Source organism: Lactuca virosa, chromosome 3 (genome assembly GCF_052849685.1).
Source record: "Lactuca virosa cultivar CGN04683 chromosome 3, Lactuca_virosa_CGN04683_v6, whole genome shotgun sequence".
Lineage (NCBI taxonomy): Eukaryota > Viridiplantae > Streptophyta > Magnoliopsida > Asterales > Asteraceae > Lactuca > Lactuca virosa.
Window position 1 is genome coordinate 140505814 of NC_136428.1, and position 17715 is coordinate 140523528.

Below are 17715 nucleotides of genomic sequence, written 5' to 3' on the forward strand. Positions count from 1 at the left end.
TACAAAGGTTTAAATAATTCTATTTGGGGTTTTTTTTTAAGAAACCCTTTCTATATTCTCTTTACATGTTCAACCTAGGAGTAAAGCAGCCATAGATTAGGGACATACGTCCACTTGGTGTTATTTTATGTTATTTTGCTGATCTGTTTATTTTAAATTTTAAAAAGTCAACCCAAACCTCTTCATCAGGCGTTAACTATACCTCTTACTCTTTTCTTTTTCATGTCATATTGTTCGTCAAAGGTTGAATATCCCTCTTTTCTCTTCTTTTGTTGGATTCCTAATGTCAGCAAGTTACCAGTGGTCATGGTGGTTAACAGCCACGCTTGTCATTCTAAGCATGATTTTGACGCCAAGCAGTTCACAGTCAACAGACAACAGTAGCACCATTAACATACCAATTAGATCTTTCTGTGGTCGGGTTGCTGTGATCTCTCAATCGGGATTTTCCACCAATCTCAACTCCACTCTTTCTGGACTCAGAAGAGTTTTATCGGTAAACAGTTTGTATTTTTCCAGAGCCCAGACCTTAGGGAATGCAGATTCAGTTTATGGTACAGCTCAATGCAGGCACTACCTCTCAACAGTCCAGTGTCTGGCGTGCTTCGATACCGGGGTTTCTACATTGGCTAGTTGCACCAGCGGGAATGGTGCATATGTTATTCTTGACAACTGTTTTATCAGGTGAGTTGTTATTATATATATGTGCTTAATTTATATCAATCAATAGACACTTTCAATTTATTACATGTAGCTAGTTGATCCTGAGAAACGGAGTTAGAACTTAATTGTTCCCATCTTAGCTAGTTTTATAATCAAACTAATAAAGGAAGCTTGAGATCCACCTAGCTATATATACATATCATAATATAGTCTTTTCCTGGTTTTTGTACAATTAATGGAGTATTCGATTAGACTGAAATCTGATGGAAAGAAGCATGCGAAAATATGGTCATTAATTCTTCTTCACCATCCCCTATTCCCCTAAGCTTGTATATATATATAAGCGCATCCCGCATCCTCCACTATATATTTATTTGTTTTAAAATATTACCTTTATATATATATATATATATATATATATATATATATATATATATATATATATATATATATATATATATACTCCGGTGATGACTCTTTTTAGAATGAAAACTCGTAAAAACACCTTAAAAAAATTAAAAAAATACAAATTATAAAATCCAGAATAGTACTATATCCAAGAGAAAAAAAATTTGAAAAAAGTTTTTTGCATTATTAAAATTGAATCATGGGTCATAAAAGTTGAATCATGGATCATAAAAATGTTCCATGATTCAATTTTAATGATCCAAAAAAAATTTCTCTCCGATATAGTACTATGCTCGATTTTATGATTTATGTTATTTTTAGATTTTTTTTCAAGTTTTTTTGTGCCATTGACGAAATGAGTGGTGGAGAACTGTTTTCGTCCTTTTGGGGTGAATTTAATTAATACGGTGGCGCTTGGGTCAAAAGGGTAAATTATGGTGTAGCTTAGGTGGTGTGCTGATTATGCGATGAAGGAAGGATGAGCATTTCATCTCTGTATAATCAACCCTAAGGATGAGAAAGAGATAGATGGCGAATTTAAAGTTAAACACACACACACACACAGTTAGAGAGAGGAATTGAAGAGAGATACCTTGGTAGCGGTTTAGATTTAGCAGTAATGGAAGAGGTGAGCTGGTGAGCCTTCGGTCTCCTAGAGTGGTGGGTGGGTGGGTGATATCTCTTCGATTTAATTGCTTGCTTTAGAGAGAGGTGGGCGACGGTGACTGGTATTGAGTTTAGGGCATTTAGAAAGAACGATGTGAGTGGAAATAGTGGTGACAGTTATGTTTGTTGAAGGAGAAGAGAGAAAGCGTTTTCACAAAGGATAAATTTTGAATGGTACGGGGGTAATGTTCACCGTATGGGAGAAATGAGCGAAGGGAACATATGTCGGTGGTGAACAGTGGTGATGGCTGAGGCGGAGCAGCAAACAACAACGTACACTATAAATAAAATAACATTTAGTAGCATAGAAAAAGTGCTACTAAAAACTAAAAAAGTGTCACTAAAATCCCCTAGACAATTAGTGGCACAAAAAAAAATGCCACTAAAAACGTTGCCACTAAAGGCCTTTAGTGGCACTTTTTGGTTGTGTCGGTGCAACCTTATTAGGTTTAAATGACACTTTTCTTCTATGCCACTATAACACTTGACAGTTTTAGTGGCACTATTTTTATGCCACTATTTAACTACTAAAATAAATTTTATTTTCATGCTTTTAGTGGCTTATTTTTAACACAAAAAACTTATTCTAATAAATAAAATTACGATTTTTTAAAATTTTAAATGGAATATAAAATAATAATAATAAGACAATTAACATAATAAATATATAACTTAATATCATTACTTTAATTCAAACTTGTCTAACAACAATATTTTCAAATTTAAAATACAAATGTCCTCAAAATAGTTCAATAAGTCTACATATTATGCTAATACTCAAATTAAGGAGGCACACATGTCTAAAGGTGCTACTCTTTGCCTAACTTTCAGTCCCAATTGCATTCCACCTAATAACAAGGTATGACATGGTCCCAAGTTTAACTTCAATGACCCTCAACACTTTCCACAATCCTGCAATTTTTATATCTGAGTAATATGAATTGTAGTTCTTTAAATTGAAATAGAGAACAAACTTATAGGTAGTCAAATGAATATACATTACCATAAGTGTTGTGATCAAGATTACATTGGAAAAGGCCATTGTATCCATCAATAAAGATAATTTTCGTTGCATAATCTATAACTTAGGTGAATAATGATGATATTACTTGTCGGTCCGAGTTTAAGAATTGGTATTGCACCAATCCAAGAAACTATTGCAACAGTTTGTTGTGAAGGGACCATTTTAACTCCTTAAAGCCATATCAAATCTACTACACCAACACAAGAATATTTTGTTATGAAGGAAATAATTGCAAAAAAGTAATAATAATGTCTAATTTTTCAACAAGAGAAATACTTTTATTCATTCATTTGTGTTTCGTCTACAAGTGTCGATAATCGTAAATGCACACAACCATCTCGTCTACCTAATGCTACAACGAACACCCCATATAACACAAAAATTAGAGGTTTGCCTTTTCTATAAATATCCAATAAGCAAAACAAAATTGAAATCCAATAATCGATAATATTGTTTCCAAATCAAACGAAATTGACAATATAAGTTAAATGTTATCAAAGTAAACGAAAATCATTGGAATTGAATCGTGTTGTTAGCATCGAAAGGAACCGACCTGAACGATCGAACATAAATTTGATTTTTCCCCAATATGCTAGGGTTTTTGAATATTTTTTGTTGACTACATGATGATAATTCGAAGGCAATTTTACACCCCATTTATGTATTCGAACTCTAAGGTAGCTTGGTTTGTGCCTTGGTTTTTGGCAATGCTTCTGTCTTTGAAGATCCGAGAAACAAGGGTAGAAGGGAGAATAAAGAGACAAGGGAGGGAGACGCAAAAACTTAATAGAACCCTAAATCAGCCAATCTTTATGTTTTGAACCGATTACAAGGAAACGTTGTATATAGGTGGAACAGTTTAAATTTTTAAGGAGTGGAGGGAATTAGGAGCGGACAAGGTGAAAATTGGAATTTGCGATAACATTTAGTGGCGTAAAAATAGAAGTGCCACTAAAAACATAATTTAGTGGTACAAAATAAATATGCCACTAAAAAATTGTGCCGCTAAATGTAATTTTATTTGTAGTGGTAGTAGGAGGCCAAAGTTGGGTTTTTTTTAAAGAGGATGAAATCAATTGTGGTAAAGGTCGACGGCTAGGGTTTTTGGAGAGACTCATGCCATATCAATGTGATGAGGGACTCAGGGTAACTTCTATTCGAATATGTCTTCAATTTTATATGAATAATGAAAAGAAACTGCGAGATATGGGAAAATGACGAGAAAAGAGAATGAGCCAGGTCAGAACAGCTACTCCTTAATAAGAGGCCGACCCTTACTTTTTCAATGCATAAAACTTGTTGTTTATAATGCTGTAAATTGTTGTACCTCTTAAAATTCAGCATTTGAGGCTATATATATATATATATATATATATATATATATATATATATATATATATATATATATATATATATATATATATAATTAATAATTGTTTTTTCGTTTTAAATTTTAAATTTTATATTTTTTCACTTTAATTATATTAAATTAATAACATTAGATTAAAAAATAAAAGAAAATTAATACATATTATAAAATGATATAACTTCATGTATTTATTTAAATCAACAATTATAATTTTATATAACTAAAAATTATCTCTTAAGTAATAATTTATTTAAAATAATTGATTAATAATTTTGATTTTATAATATAAAAGTTTAATTAATTTTATAACCGTGGTTCTCACGGGTTATATATATATATATATATATATATATATATATATATATATATATATATATATATATATATATATATATATATATCGACTCCCCTAGTCAATATTTAGTCTCTAAAAATTGATTTTTATCAAGTTGTGTTTTCAAACTGATTTTTGAGAGTATATATCAATCGACTCCCGTAGTCAATATTTAGTCTCTAAAAATCTATTTTTGTCAAGTTGTGTTGTCAAACCGATTTTTGAAAGGTTACACGTCCGAGTTTAGTCGTTTGATTACATGTTTAGCTTATATTAAAAAGACAAAACTGCACAAATGGTCCCTGTGGTTCGCTGAAAATTGCCACTTTGGTGCAAAAAGGTTTGGACTAGCACCACATGTCCAAACTTTTCATTTTGTTGCCACTTTGGTCCATTTTGGTTTTAACTTTTTTATAATGACGAATTTGCCCCTGATATTTACTTTTTTTATTATTACTTTTATATTACAATAATTAAAAAAAACAAAAACAATTACTTTTTGAAATAACCACCAGAGAACAAAATTCTTACAATAATCTCTCTCTCTCTCTCTCTCTCTCTCTCTCTCTCTCTATATCTATCTATCTATCTATCTCTCTCTGGTTGTGTTTGATAAACACTTAAACTGAAGAACATCTTCTAGGTTCGATCTTCAAAACACATACCCCATAACCATTGATTTTGACAACCATTAGTCACCACCACCATCCTCCACCTCCATCTCCAAGTAGATTTTTCTGCCACTCAAGAACATCCTTCTCCATCGCCAGATCTAAAGCATCTCTCCTTCACCAGTCTCGTCACCTACCCAAAGAACCTTCACAGACGTCGATCGGAAAACCCAAAAACTTTGTTGTCGATCTAAAAAACCTCACCTTCACCGCCGACCAGAAAAACCGTACCTTCATCGCCGATCTTAAAAACCTCAAGAAACAGCTCAACTTCTCATTCCCATATTCTTCAACTCACACTCTCATCACCAAAATTAGAGCTTCGATTGTTATTCACCATCACACACCTGCAACATACATCAGATTAGGGAGAGTTTTTGGTGAGATGAGAAAAAAAACCCGTTGATACGCCACTCTCCGTCTTCGACCGCTCATACACCATGTCTCCATCTCCAGCGACTTTGACGTCTGGCACGAGAATGTCTTCGGCGACTCCGGCGTATGGCAACCGATATTGCCGACGTATCTGCCTAAATCGAATGGTTCCTAGCATCATCTTCATCTTCCCCACTAAGAAACCTTCGACCATAAGTGTTGCAACCACTGTCATGAAACCCTAACGCAAATATGAAAACCCTCAAAGGAAAATCTGTTTCTCTCTCATTCTCTATCTTCCTCAGAAAACCCTAGATCTTTCATATCTTCGTTCTTCTCTATTGATTCTGGTTTTTTTCGATCGACGCACAAAAACCCCCATCTCTCCATCTCCGATTCCCTGTACTCTTCTCATTTGGACCTAAAACCTAAAATCGAAAGGGAAAGGGGGTGATTTTTGAAGTCTTTTAGTCTAAACCAACATAAACTACACATAGGGGTTTCAAAAAAGCAAAGCATACATGTAGATGATGAACGGTGAATCGATGCATAGAAGGGTGGGATGCAGAACATGCTATGGTGATTAACTATTTCCTTCAAACGAGTGATTTTTGTTACGATGAAAGAAAAAATGAATTGTTCTCTTATGCCAGAGAGAGAGAGAGAGAGAGAGAGAGAGAGAGAGAGAGAGAGAGAGAGAGAGAGAGAGAGAGAGAGATTGCATATTTTATTTATTTATTTTTATTTCTTTATAAAAAAATTATATAAACAAAAATGCAATTTTTTTCTTTTAAACAGAAAAATATTTAAATAAATAAATAACTAAAAAAGAAACAAGTAAGCGCAAAATCGTCATTATGAAAAAGTTCAAAGTGAATTGGACCAAACTAGCAATAAAATGAAAACTTTGGACATGTGGTGCTAGTCCAAACCTTTTTGGACCAAAGTGACAATTTTAAACAAACCATAGGGACCATTTATGCAGTTTAGTCTATTAAAAAACAATTTTTTTTCTACATAAAGAATAAGATCTTACAAAAGTACAGTTGATCATATTAAATATATATTATAGAAAAGAGTGAGAAGTAGTATTCGTACCCACACATATTTTATGTTCTAATAAAATGCAATTGTTTTGTTCTTATAATTTCTATCACATATGTGCAGCTTTTTGCCTTCGGTTTTTGACAATCATATCTTTATAATATAGTTATCTTATTCAAAAACTTTTTAGGTCACAACAGAAGCTATTTATTTTTAATAAAACATAAAACTGTAAGTGTTTAAACATTAGAGAAGATGTAAGATTCGACAAAATTAATGTATCTATCACTACTACAAAAAGCGTTATAGGACTCGCCAATTAGGACCCGGTTTCTAGAAAAACCGGGATATATTATTAAAAAACCGGGACCTAAAAGGGAACAACCAATATGACCCGGTACATTCTAACAAACCGGGATATATGCTCACTTAAGGAAACCAGTTCCCAGCATAACAACCGGGACTTTTAGTCGTATAGGTATATGACCCGGTCTCGAGAAAACAACCGGGTTCTATTTGTATTACTAGAGAACACGCTTACTAGGAAGTTATATGACCCATTTTCTACAACCGGGTGTTTTGACTTCTTTTAACAAATATAAATGTGGATTAATGACTTCTTTTTATCAATTATGACTTTATTAAACAACACACAAGAAGGAAGTTGGAACAAAGTAAAATAATGAGCAAGAAGAAGAATCAAACAAACAAAAGCAAGAGAACTAAAAACAATAAGAAAAACACCCCACAAGGGTAAAAAGGTCCAAATAGCAAAGATCTATCCCACCATAAATAAGAAAACAAAAAAAAGGAACATAAATAAGAAAACAAAAAAAAGGACCAATGTCAAATATTAAAAAAATATATATTATTATTTATTTCCTGGAGCACGCTACTTAACATCAGAAATTTAATCTTATAAATATTAAATATATGTGTAGTTTTGAAAGCATTTGATTACCTACAAACATTAAAAAGTCAAAATCCTAAATTTTATAAGAGTATAAGATTATTGTAAAATAGATTTATTAATACGCGCGCGTGTGTGTATATATATATATATATATATATATATATATATATATATATATATATATATATATATATATATATATATATATATATATATATATATATATATATATATATATATATATACTAGGTTACAACTCGTGGAAACCACGGGTAAAAGTTTTATAAATTTTTTTAAACTAATAATAAGATATAACTTTCTTTAGACTTTTATATTGATTATTTAAGATTTATATATATTTTTATTCGAATATCCCTTATATGTTATGTATGTGAAGAAATTTAATATAATTATCATTTATAGAACAATATAATTTTAAGATACATTTATAGGTTAAAACACATGTAACACATGTGTTGATAACATAAAAGAGCAAAAATAACAATGTACTTTGAAAATATGTTGCTATAAATGACAAGAATGGTTCATGTTACTAATTTTTTGGATAATGGTGCGATGTCCGACACATTTTTAGAGACATAAGGGCAAATTTGGAAGTTCACTTTAAAATATTTTAAGCTGAGAAGATAACACAATGACAAAAATGAATATGGAGATATGGAGATTAGTAATATAATAAACATATATAAACACATTATGACTTTGGAGAGATTTTCAATGATCAACCGACCAAGTTAGTGTTGAAATTTATAAGAGTCAAAATTCACTAATTCATATGAACGACATATAACTTAACAACAAAGAGATTTTAACTCAACACCTTGTGGGTTAGATGTGATGAGTCAAACCCCTTTACAGAGAAACAGTCATACTCCGTATTTTAATTTATTAACAATATCCCAGCAAGAAACTGGCACAAAAAAATAGTACAAACAAACCAAAAAAATACAATTACCAACTACAAAACATACACTTGCACCGAAATAGACGAAAAAACTTATAACAACAAACTTTAGAAGGGGACACTCACAATAGATGATTCCCAAGCCCGGTAAAACTGGAGCTATTAAACTCAAGAGAAGCCACGCTACCAACCTAAAATGGTAATGAACTTTATGATATTCACCAAAATAGAAACTAACATGGATTAGTTATACCAGATAGCTGCAGGAAATCAGATATAAATATGAACACATTATGACTATGGTTATAAATAATAGCCCAACGAATTCCACACAGCTAGCACCAAATGGATCAATTACCAGAAAGAACAAAATATCCCCTAAACCTATCAACATATGGCCAATTCAAAATTAGGTTTGGTGCTTATACTACTAATCAATATTTTACATAAGTAATAAAAGTTCCAAATCAGTTTTCATTTCATACACATCACCTAGAGCATCATAGTCATTAAGAAATGCAAAATAAATAAATAAATAAATAAGTAGTGGCATTGTTTTTCATTGCCTTCAACTTCCTGAGCAGCAAGTTTGAAATTAGGGTCAGGATTTACTATTTATCAACTTCTTCATAGTGTCTTTTGTAAGTGTATATCAGCCTTACCAGCAATAAATATTTCACCTACTCACATACAGATTGCAAATCAGAAAAATGTAACCCTACAGGAAAATCAATTGAGATTAGAAAATACAGACATAATGTACCTGTTTAGCAGCCAAAGGACGTCTTTGGCGGTATCAAATTTAACTCCTTAGCTTCAAGAAAGTATAAAGGAAAGATGTGGAATTACAATATTTGAAAAAAACCATAATCTGAACACAAAGGCATAAACACAAACACATACGTGCCAATCCAAGTTAGTAAGAAAGAAAATGAAGATATTGAGTTGAGAAGAGAATTCGACCCAGTTCACGAACTTAACAATATTTTAGGGCTACAAATAGGGGGAAAAACCCCTCTCACTCCCTTATGAACTCGTTGAGAAACAACACCACGATGCAAGAAGAAAAGGGTTTGATGCAGATAATGAGTAAAAATTAAAGAAAACACATGGTGGAGGATTAGGATTCATGAAACCACTTTAAGCAACAGTGAACAAAAAGAAAATTATAACAGGAGATTTCAGTTGCATCTGCTTATACTATGTTGGATTCTTGTACGGTCTGTCCATACCTAAATACCTCGATTATCCATCGCTAAGCTTCAAAAATCAAATGGTGTTCCCGAATTGAAGGGTACACTTCTTTAGTCACATGATGACAGAGGCGGTGACGACCTAGAGATCTGTTGACCACCACAAATTGAAAAAAAGGTCACCGGATGCCAAAATCAAACTCAGAAGTGGAACCATCGATTATGGCTGTAGGTTGAGAGAAGGGGATGTGGAATCCTTCAAGCGGCTGATTCAAATGAGTACGTTAATGCCAAACTATGAAATCGATTTTTGTTTTTGGCTTTCTGAAATTTCGTAAAGGAAACGATGATTAAATATGTTTGAAGTATATATAGAACCGAATATGATTAAAATGAGCAAATAAATCAAATTAATTGCAATTGATATCATACCTTATATATGAAATCAGATACCATAAAAAGCTGCTATTAATCGGGTATGTATTTCAAACATGGACAGTTGTTATGTTTTAATCTAATGACGTGATTTTATTGAATAGAAGCTGAAACAAAATAGGGGCAAAAATGGTATTTAACTTTGGAAGAAATGAGTGTTTCAGAAGGGACACGTGGTAAATTAGTTTTGTTTATTAGATAGGGAGATATACAGACACACACACACACACACACACACACACACACACACATATATATATATATATATATATATATATATATATATAATACAAAAAGTTTTTTTAAGTTTAAAAGTAAGGAGATATGGTCTCCAACTCCAAAATACTTTTTAATAGCTCAAAAGCTAATCTAGTACCAATTTACGTCATAAGATAGTACTTCTTCAAAAAAAAAATTCTCTAAAAATCTCTAATCTAAAAATAAAAGTGTTATCGGAAAGCCTGAGTATACACAAGATTAACTCTTTTGGGAGTTTTAGATGATGGCGATCAACCAAACTCAAAATCAAACCAACAAAAATAGTTATCAAAACATGGAGAAATTTCATAGGTCAATAGTTCCATAATTCAAAAGCTCACTAAACATAAGTCAGATAGCTCAATAGTTCCATAATTCAAAATCAAGGGTACACTAGACCCATACTTCCAATATCTAAATATTCTAATATGTTCAACAATATCAAAGGAATTGTTTAGCGATGTAAACAATTTCCATAAATTTCAACACTTCAAGGGAAATGGTTCAACAAATTCAAATAAACAATATATATGCAATCTTGTCATTCCCAAATCAATCTCTAGTCCAACACTCACAAAGATGTCATAAATCAGGCTCATGTATAGTCGACAATCTGCATTATTCATTTTTAATGCTCAATCAAAATTATGGATGTTGTATAATTAGCATAAAGCACCTTATAAATTGGCAATGCTCGTTCAAATTCCAAAATAGGCATCTTCTAAACCATCACACATGTACCATATTAAGGGTAGTTAACCATGCATGTGCATATTGATGATTACCTAGAAATCTAATCACTTTAAATAAATTCAAATGCCACATAGATATAGTGAATAATATGCATGGTCTCCTATCCTTATATATATATATATATATATATATATATATATATATATATATATATATATATATATATATATACACACACTAAAGTCACAATATTTTCATCAATTTGATAAAAAAAAATCTCAAACTTTATTTATTTGACAGTAAAATTCTAACTACCAGTAATTTTTGACATGTTACATTTTTTTCCGGTTAGCCGGTAATTAGGACTTTATTGTCAAAAAAATAAAGTTTATGACTTTCTTGTCAAATCGTGAATTATGACTTTACTGTAAAAAAAATGAAGTTTTGGATTTTCTTGTCAAATTGTTGAAAATATTTGGACTTTAGTGTATATTATCCTTACCAGCAATAAATATTTCACCTACTCACATATAGATTGCAAATCAGAAAAATGTAACCCTACAGGAAAATCAATTGAGATTAGAAAATACAGACACAATGTACCTGTTTAGCAGCCAAAGGATGTCTTTGGCGGTATCAAATTTAACTCCTTAGCTTCAAGAAAGTAGAAAGGAAAGATGTGGAATTACAATATTTGAAAAAAACCATAATCTAAACACAAAGGCATAAACACAAACACATACGTGCCAATCCAAGTTAGTAAGAAAGAAGATGAAGATATTGAGTTGAGAAGAGAATTCGACCCAGTTCACGAACTTAACATTATTTTAGGGCTACAAATAGGGGGAAAAACCCCTCTCACTCCGTTATGAACTCGTTGAGAAACAACGCCACGATGCAAGAAGAAAAGGGTTTGATGCAGATAATGAGTAAAAATTAAAGAAAACACATGGTGGAGGATTAGGATTCTTGAAACCACTTTAAGCAACAGTGAACAAAAAGAAAATTATAACAGGAGATTTCAGTTGCATCTGCTTATACTATGTTGGATTCTTGTACGGTCTGTCCATACCTAAATACCTCGATTATCCATCGCTAAGCTTCAAAAATCAAATGGTGTTCCCGAATTGAAGGGTACACTTCTTTAGTCACATGATGACAGAGGCGGTGACGACCTAGAGATCTGTTGACCGCCACAAATTGAAAAAAAGGTCACCATATGCCAAAATCAAACTCAGAAGTGGAACCATCGATTATGGCTGCAGGTTGAGAGAAGGGGATGTGGAATCCTTCAAGCGGCTGATTCAAATGAGTACGTTAATGCCAAACTATGAAATCGATTTTTGTTTTTGGCTTTCTGAAATTTCGTAAAGGAAACGATGATTAAATATGTTTGAAGTATATATAGAACCGAATATGATTAAAATGAGCAAATAAATCAAATTAATTGCAATTGATATCATACCTTATATATGAAATCAAATACCATAAAAAGTTGCTATTAATCGGGTATGTATTTCAAACATGGACATTTGTTATGTTTTAATCTAATGACGTGATTTTATTGAATAGAAGCTGAAACAAAATAGGGGCAAAAATGGTATTTAACTTTGGAAGAAATGAGTGTTTCTGAAGGGACACGTGGTAAATTAGTTTTGTTTATTAGATAGGGAGATATATATATATATATATATATATATATATATATATATATATATATATATATATATATATATATATATATAATACAAAAAGTTTTTTTAAGTTTAAAAGTAATGAGATATGGTATCCAACTCCAAAATACTTTTTAATAGCTCAAAAGCTAATCTAGTACCAATTTACGTCATCATATAGTACTTCTTCAAAAAAAAATTCTCTAAAAATCTCTAATCTAAAAATAAAAGTGTTATCGGAAAGCCTGAGTATACACAAGATTAACTCTTTTGGGAGTTTTAGATGATGGCGATCAACCAAACTCAAAATCAAACCAACAAAAATAGTTATCAAAACATGGAGAAATTTCATAGGTCAATAGTTCCATAATTCAAAAGCTCACTAAACATAAGTCAGATAGCTCAATAGTTCCATAATTCAAAATCAAGGGTACACTAGACCCATACTTCCAATATCTAAATATTCTAATATGTTCAACAATATCAAAGGAATTGTTTAGCGATGTAAACAATTTCCATAAATTTCAACACTTCAAGGGAAATGGTTCAACAAATTCAAATAAACAATATATATGCAATCTTGTCATTCCCAAATCAATCTCAAGTCCAACACTCACAAAGATGTCATAAATCAGGCTCATGTATAGTCGACAATCTGCATTATTCATTTTTAATGCTCAATCAAAATTATGGATGTTGTATAATTACCATAAAGCACCTTATAAATTGGCAATGCTCGTTCAATTTCCAAAATAGGCATCTTCTAAACCATCACACATGTACCATATTAAGGGTAGTTAACCATGCATGTGCATATTGATGATTACCTAGAAATCTAATCACTTTAAATAAATTCAAATGCCACATAGATATAGTGAATAATATGCATGGTCTCCTATCCTTATATATATATATATATATATATATATATATATATATATATATATATATATACACACACACTAAAGTCACAATATTTTCATTAATTTGATAAAAAAAATCTCAAACTTTATTTATTTGATAGTAAAATTCTAACTACCAGTAATTTTTGACATGTTACCTTTTTTTCCGGTTAGCCGGTAATTAGGACTTTATTGTCAAAAAAATAATGTTTATGACTTTCTTGTCAAATCGTGAATTAGGACTTTACTGTAAAAAAATGAAGTTTTGGATTTTTTTGTCAAATTGTTGAAAATATTGGGACTTTAGTGTATATTATCCTTACCAGCAATAAATATTTCACCTACTCACACACAGATTGCAAATCAGAAAAATGTAACCCTACAGGAAAATCAATTGAGATTAGAAAATACAGACACAATGTACCTGTTTAGCAGCCAAAGGACGTCTTTGGCGGTATCAAATTTAACTCCTTAGCTTCAAGAAAGTATAAAGGAAAGATGTGGAATTACAATATTTGAAAAAAACCATAATCTAAACACAAAGGCATAAACACAAACATATACGTGCCAATCCAAGTTAGTAAGAAAGAAGATGAAGATATTGAGTTGAGAAGAGAATTCGACCCAGTTCACGAACTTAACATTATTTTAGGGCTACAAATAGGGGGAAAAACCCCTCTCACTCCGTTATGAACTCGTTGAGAAACAACGCCACGATGCAAGAAGAAAAGGGTTTGATGCAGATAATGAGTAAAAATTAAAGAAAACACATGGTGGAGGATTAGGATTCATGAAACAACTTTAAGCAACAGTGAACAAAAAGAAAATTATAACAGGAGATTTCAGTTGCTTCTGCTTATACTATGTTGGATTCTTGTACGGTCTGTCCATACCTAAATACCTCGATTATCCATCGCTAAGCTTCAAAAATCAAATGGTGTTCCCGAATTGAAGGGTACACTTCTTTAGTCACATGATGACAGAGGCGGTGACGACCTAGAGATCTGTTGACCGCCACAAATTGAAAAAAAGGTCACCATATGCCAAAATCAAACTCAGAAGTGGAACCATCGATTATGGCTGCAGGTTGAGAGAAGGGGATGTGGAATCCTTCAAGCGGCTGATTCAAATGAGTACGTTAATGCCAAACTATGAAATCGATTTTTGTTTTTGGCTTTCTGAAATTTCGTAAAGGAAACGATGATTAAATATGTTTGAAGTATATATAGAACCGAATATGATTAAAATGAGCAAATAAATCAAATTAATTGCAATTGATATCATACCTTATATATGAAATCAAATACCATAAAAAGTTGCTATTAATCGGGTATGTATTTCAAACATGGACATTTGTTATGTTTTAATCTAATGACGTGATTTTATTGAATAGAAGCTGAAACAAAATAGGGGCAAAAATGGTATTTAACTTTGGAAGAAATGAGTGTTTCTGAAGGGACACGTGGTAAATTAGTTTTGTTTATTAGATAGGGAGATATATATATATATATATATATATATATATATATATATATATATATATATATATATATATATATATATATATATATATATATATAATACAAAAAGTTTTTTTAAGTTTAAAAGTAATGAGATATGGTATCCAACTCCAAAATACTTTTTAATAGCTCAAAAGCTAATCTAGTACCAATTTACGTCATCAGATAGTACTTCTTCAAAAAAAAATTCTCTAAAAATCTCTAATCTAAAAATAAAAGTGTTATCGGAAAGCCTGAGTATACACAAGATTAACTCTTTTGGGAGTTTTAGATGATGGCGATCAACCAAACTCAAAATCAAACCAACAAAAATAGTTATCAAAACATGGAGAAATTTCATAGGTCAATAGTTCCATAATTCAAAAGCTCACTAAACATAAGTCAGATAGCTCAATAGTTCCATAATTCAAAATCAAGGGTACACTAGACCCATACTTCCAATATCTAAATATTCTAATATGTTCAACAATATCAAAGGAATTGTTTAGCGATGTAAACAATTTCCATAAATTTCAACACTTCAAGGGAAATGGTTCAACAAATTCAAATAAACAATATATATGCAATCTTGTCATTCCCAAATCAATCTCTAGTCCAACACTCACAAAGATGTCATAAATCAGGCTCATGTATAGTCGACAATCTGCATTATTCATTTTTAATGCTCAATCAAAATTATGGATGTTGTATAATTACCATAAAGCACCTTATAAATTGGCAATGCTCGTTCAATTTCCAAAATAGGCATCTTCTAAACCATCACACATGTACCATATTAAGGGTAGTTAACCATGCATGTGCATATTGATGATTACCTAGAAATCTAATCACTTTAAATAAATTCAAATGCCACATAGATATAGTGAATAATATGCATGGTCTCCTATCCTTATATATATATATATATATATATATATATATATATATATATATATATATATATATATATACACACACACTAAAGTCACAATATTTTCATTAATTTGATAAAAAAAATCTCAAACTTTATTTATTTGACAGTAAAATTCTAACTACCAGTAATTTTTGACATGTTACCTTTTTTTCCGGTTAGCCGGTAATTAGGACTTTATTGTCAAAAAAATAATGTTTATGACTTTCTTGTCAAATCGTGAATTAGGACTTTACTGTAAAAAAATGAAGTTTTGGATTTTTTTGTCAAATTGTTGAAAATATTGGGACTTTAGTGTATATTATCCTTACCAGCAATAAATATTTCACCTACTCACACACAGATTGCAAATCAGAAAAATGTAACCCTACAGGAAAATCAATTGAGATTAGAAAATACAGACACAATGTACCTGTTTAGCAGCCAAAGGACGTCTTTGGCGGTATCAAATTTAACTCCTTAGCTTCAAGAAAGTATAAAGGAAAGATGTGGAATTACAATATTTGAAAAAAACCATAATCTAAACACAAAGGCATAAACACAAACATATACGTGCCAATCCAAGTTAGTAAGAAAGAAGATGAAGATATTGAGTTGAGAAGAGAATTCGACCCAGTTCACGAACTTAACATTATTTTAGGGCTACAAATAGGGGGAAAAACCCCTCTCACTCCGTTATGAACTCGTTGAGAAACAACGCCACGATGCAAGAAGAAAAGGGTTTGATGCAGATAATGAGTAAAAATTAAAGAAAACACATGGTGGAGGATTAAGATTCATGAAACAACTTTAAGCAACAGTGAACAAAAAGAAAATTATAACAGGAGATTTCAGTTGCTTCTGCTTATACTATGTTGGATTCTTGTACGGTCTGTCCATACCTAAATACCTCGATTATCCATCGCTAAGCTTCAAAAATCAAATGGTGTTTCCGAATTGAAGGGTACACTTCTTTAGTCACATGATGACAGAAGCGGTGACGACCTAGAGATCTGTTGACCGCCACAAATTGAAAAAAAGGTCACCATATGCCAAAATCAAACTCAGAAGTGGAACCATCGATTATGGCTGCAGGTTGAGAGAAGGGCATGTGGAATCCTTCAAGCGGCTGATTCAAATGAGTATGTTAATGCCAAACTATGAAATCAATTTTTGTTTTTGGCTTTCTGAAATTTCGTAAAGGAAACGATGATTAAATATGTTTGAAGTATATATAGAACCGAATATGATTAAAATGAGCAAATAAATCAAATTAATTGCAATTGATATCATACCTTATATATGAAATCAAATACCATAAAAAGCTGCTATTAATCGGGTATGTATTTCAAACATGGACAGTTGTTATGTTTTAATCTAATGACGTGATTTTATTGAATAGAAGCTGAAACAAAATAGGGGCAAAAATGGTATTTAACTTTGGAAGAAATGAGTGTTTCTGAAGGGACACGTGGTAAATTAGTTTTGTTTATTAGATAGGGAGATATATATATATATATATATATATATATATATATATATATATATATATATATATATATATAATACAAAAAGTTTTTTTAAGTTTAAAAGTAAGGAGATATGGTCTCCAACTCCAAAATACTTTTTAATAGCTCAAAAGCTAATCTAGTACCAATTTACGTCATCAGATAGTACTTCTTCAAAAAAAGAATTCTCTAAAAATCTCTAATCTAAAAATAAAAGTGTTATCGGAAAGCCTGAGTATACACAAGATTAAC

At 31.2% G+C, this 17715-nt stretch overlaps 1 protein-coding gene across 1 annotated transcript in view; it reads left to right on the forward strand.

The window, feature by feature from the left end:
• Positions 1–283: 283 nt before the first annotated feature.
• LOC145164124 (cysteine-rich receptor-like protein kinase 2) overlaps positions 284–17715 on the forward strand; it is a 30319-nt gene continuing 12887 nt past the window's right edge. The window contains exon 1 of the mRNA XM_079082848.1: positions 284–684. Coding sequence (XP_078938974.1) covers positions 284–684 — 401 coding nt within the window. The remainder of the gene's footprint in view (positions 685–17715) is intronic.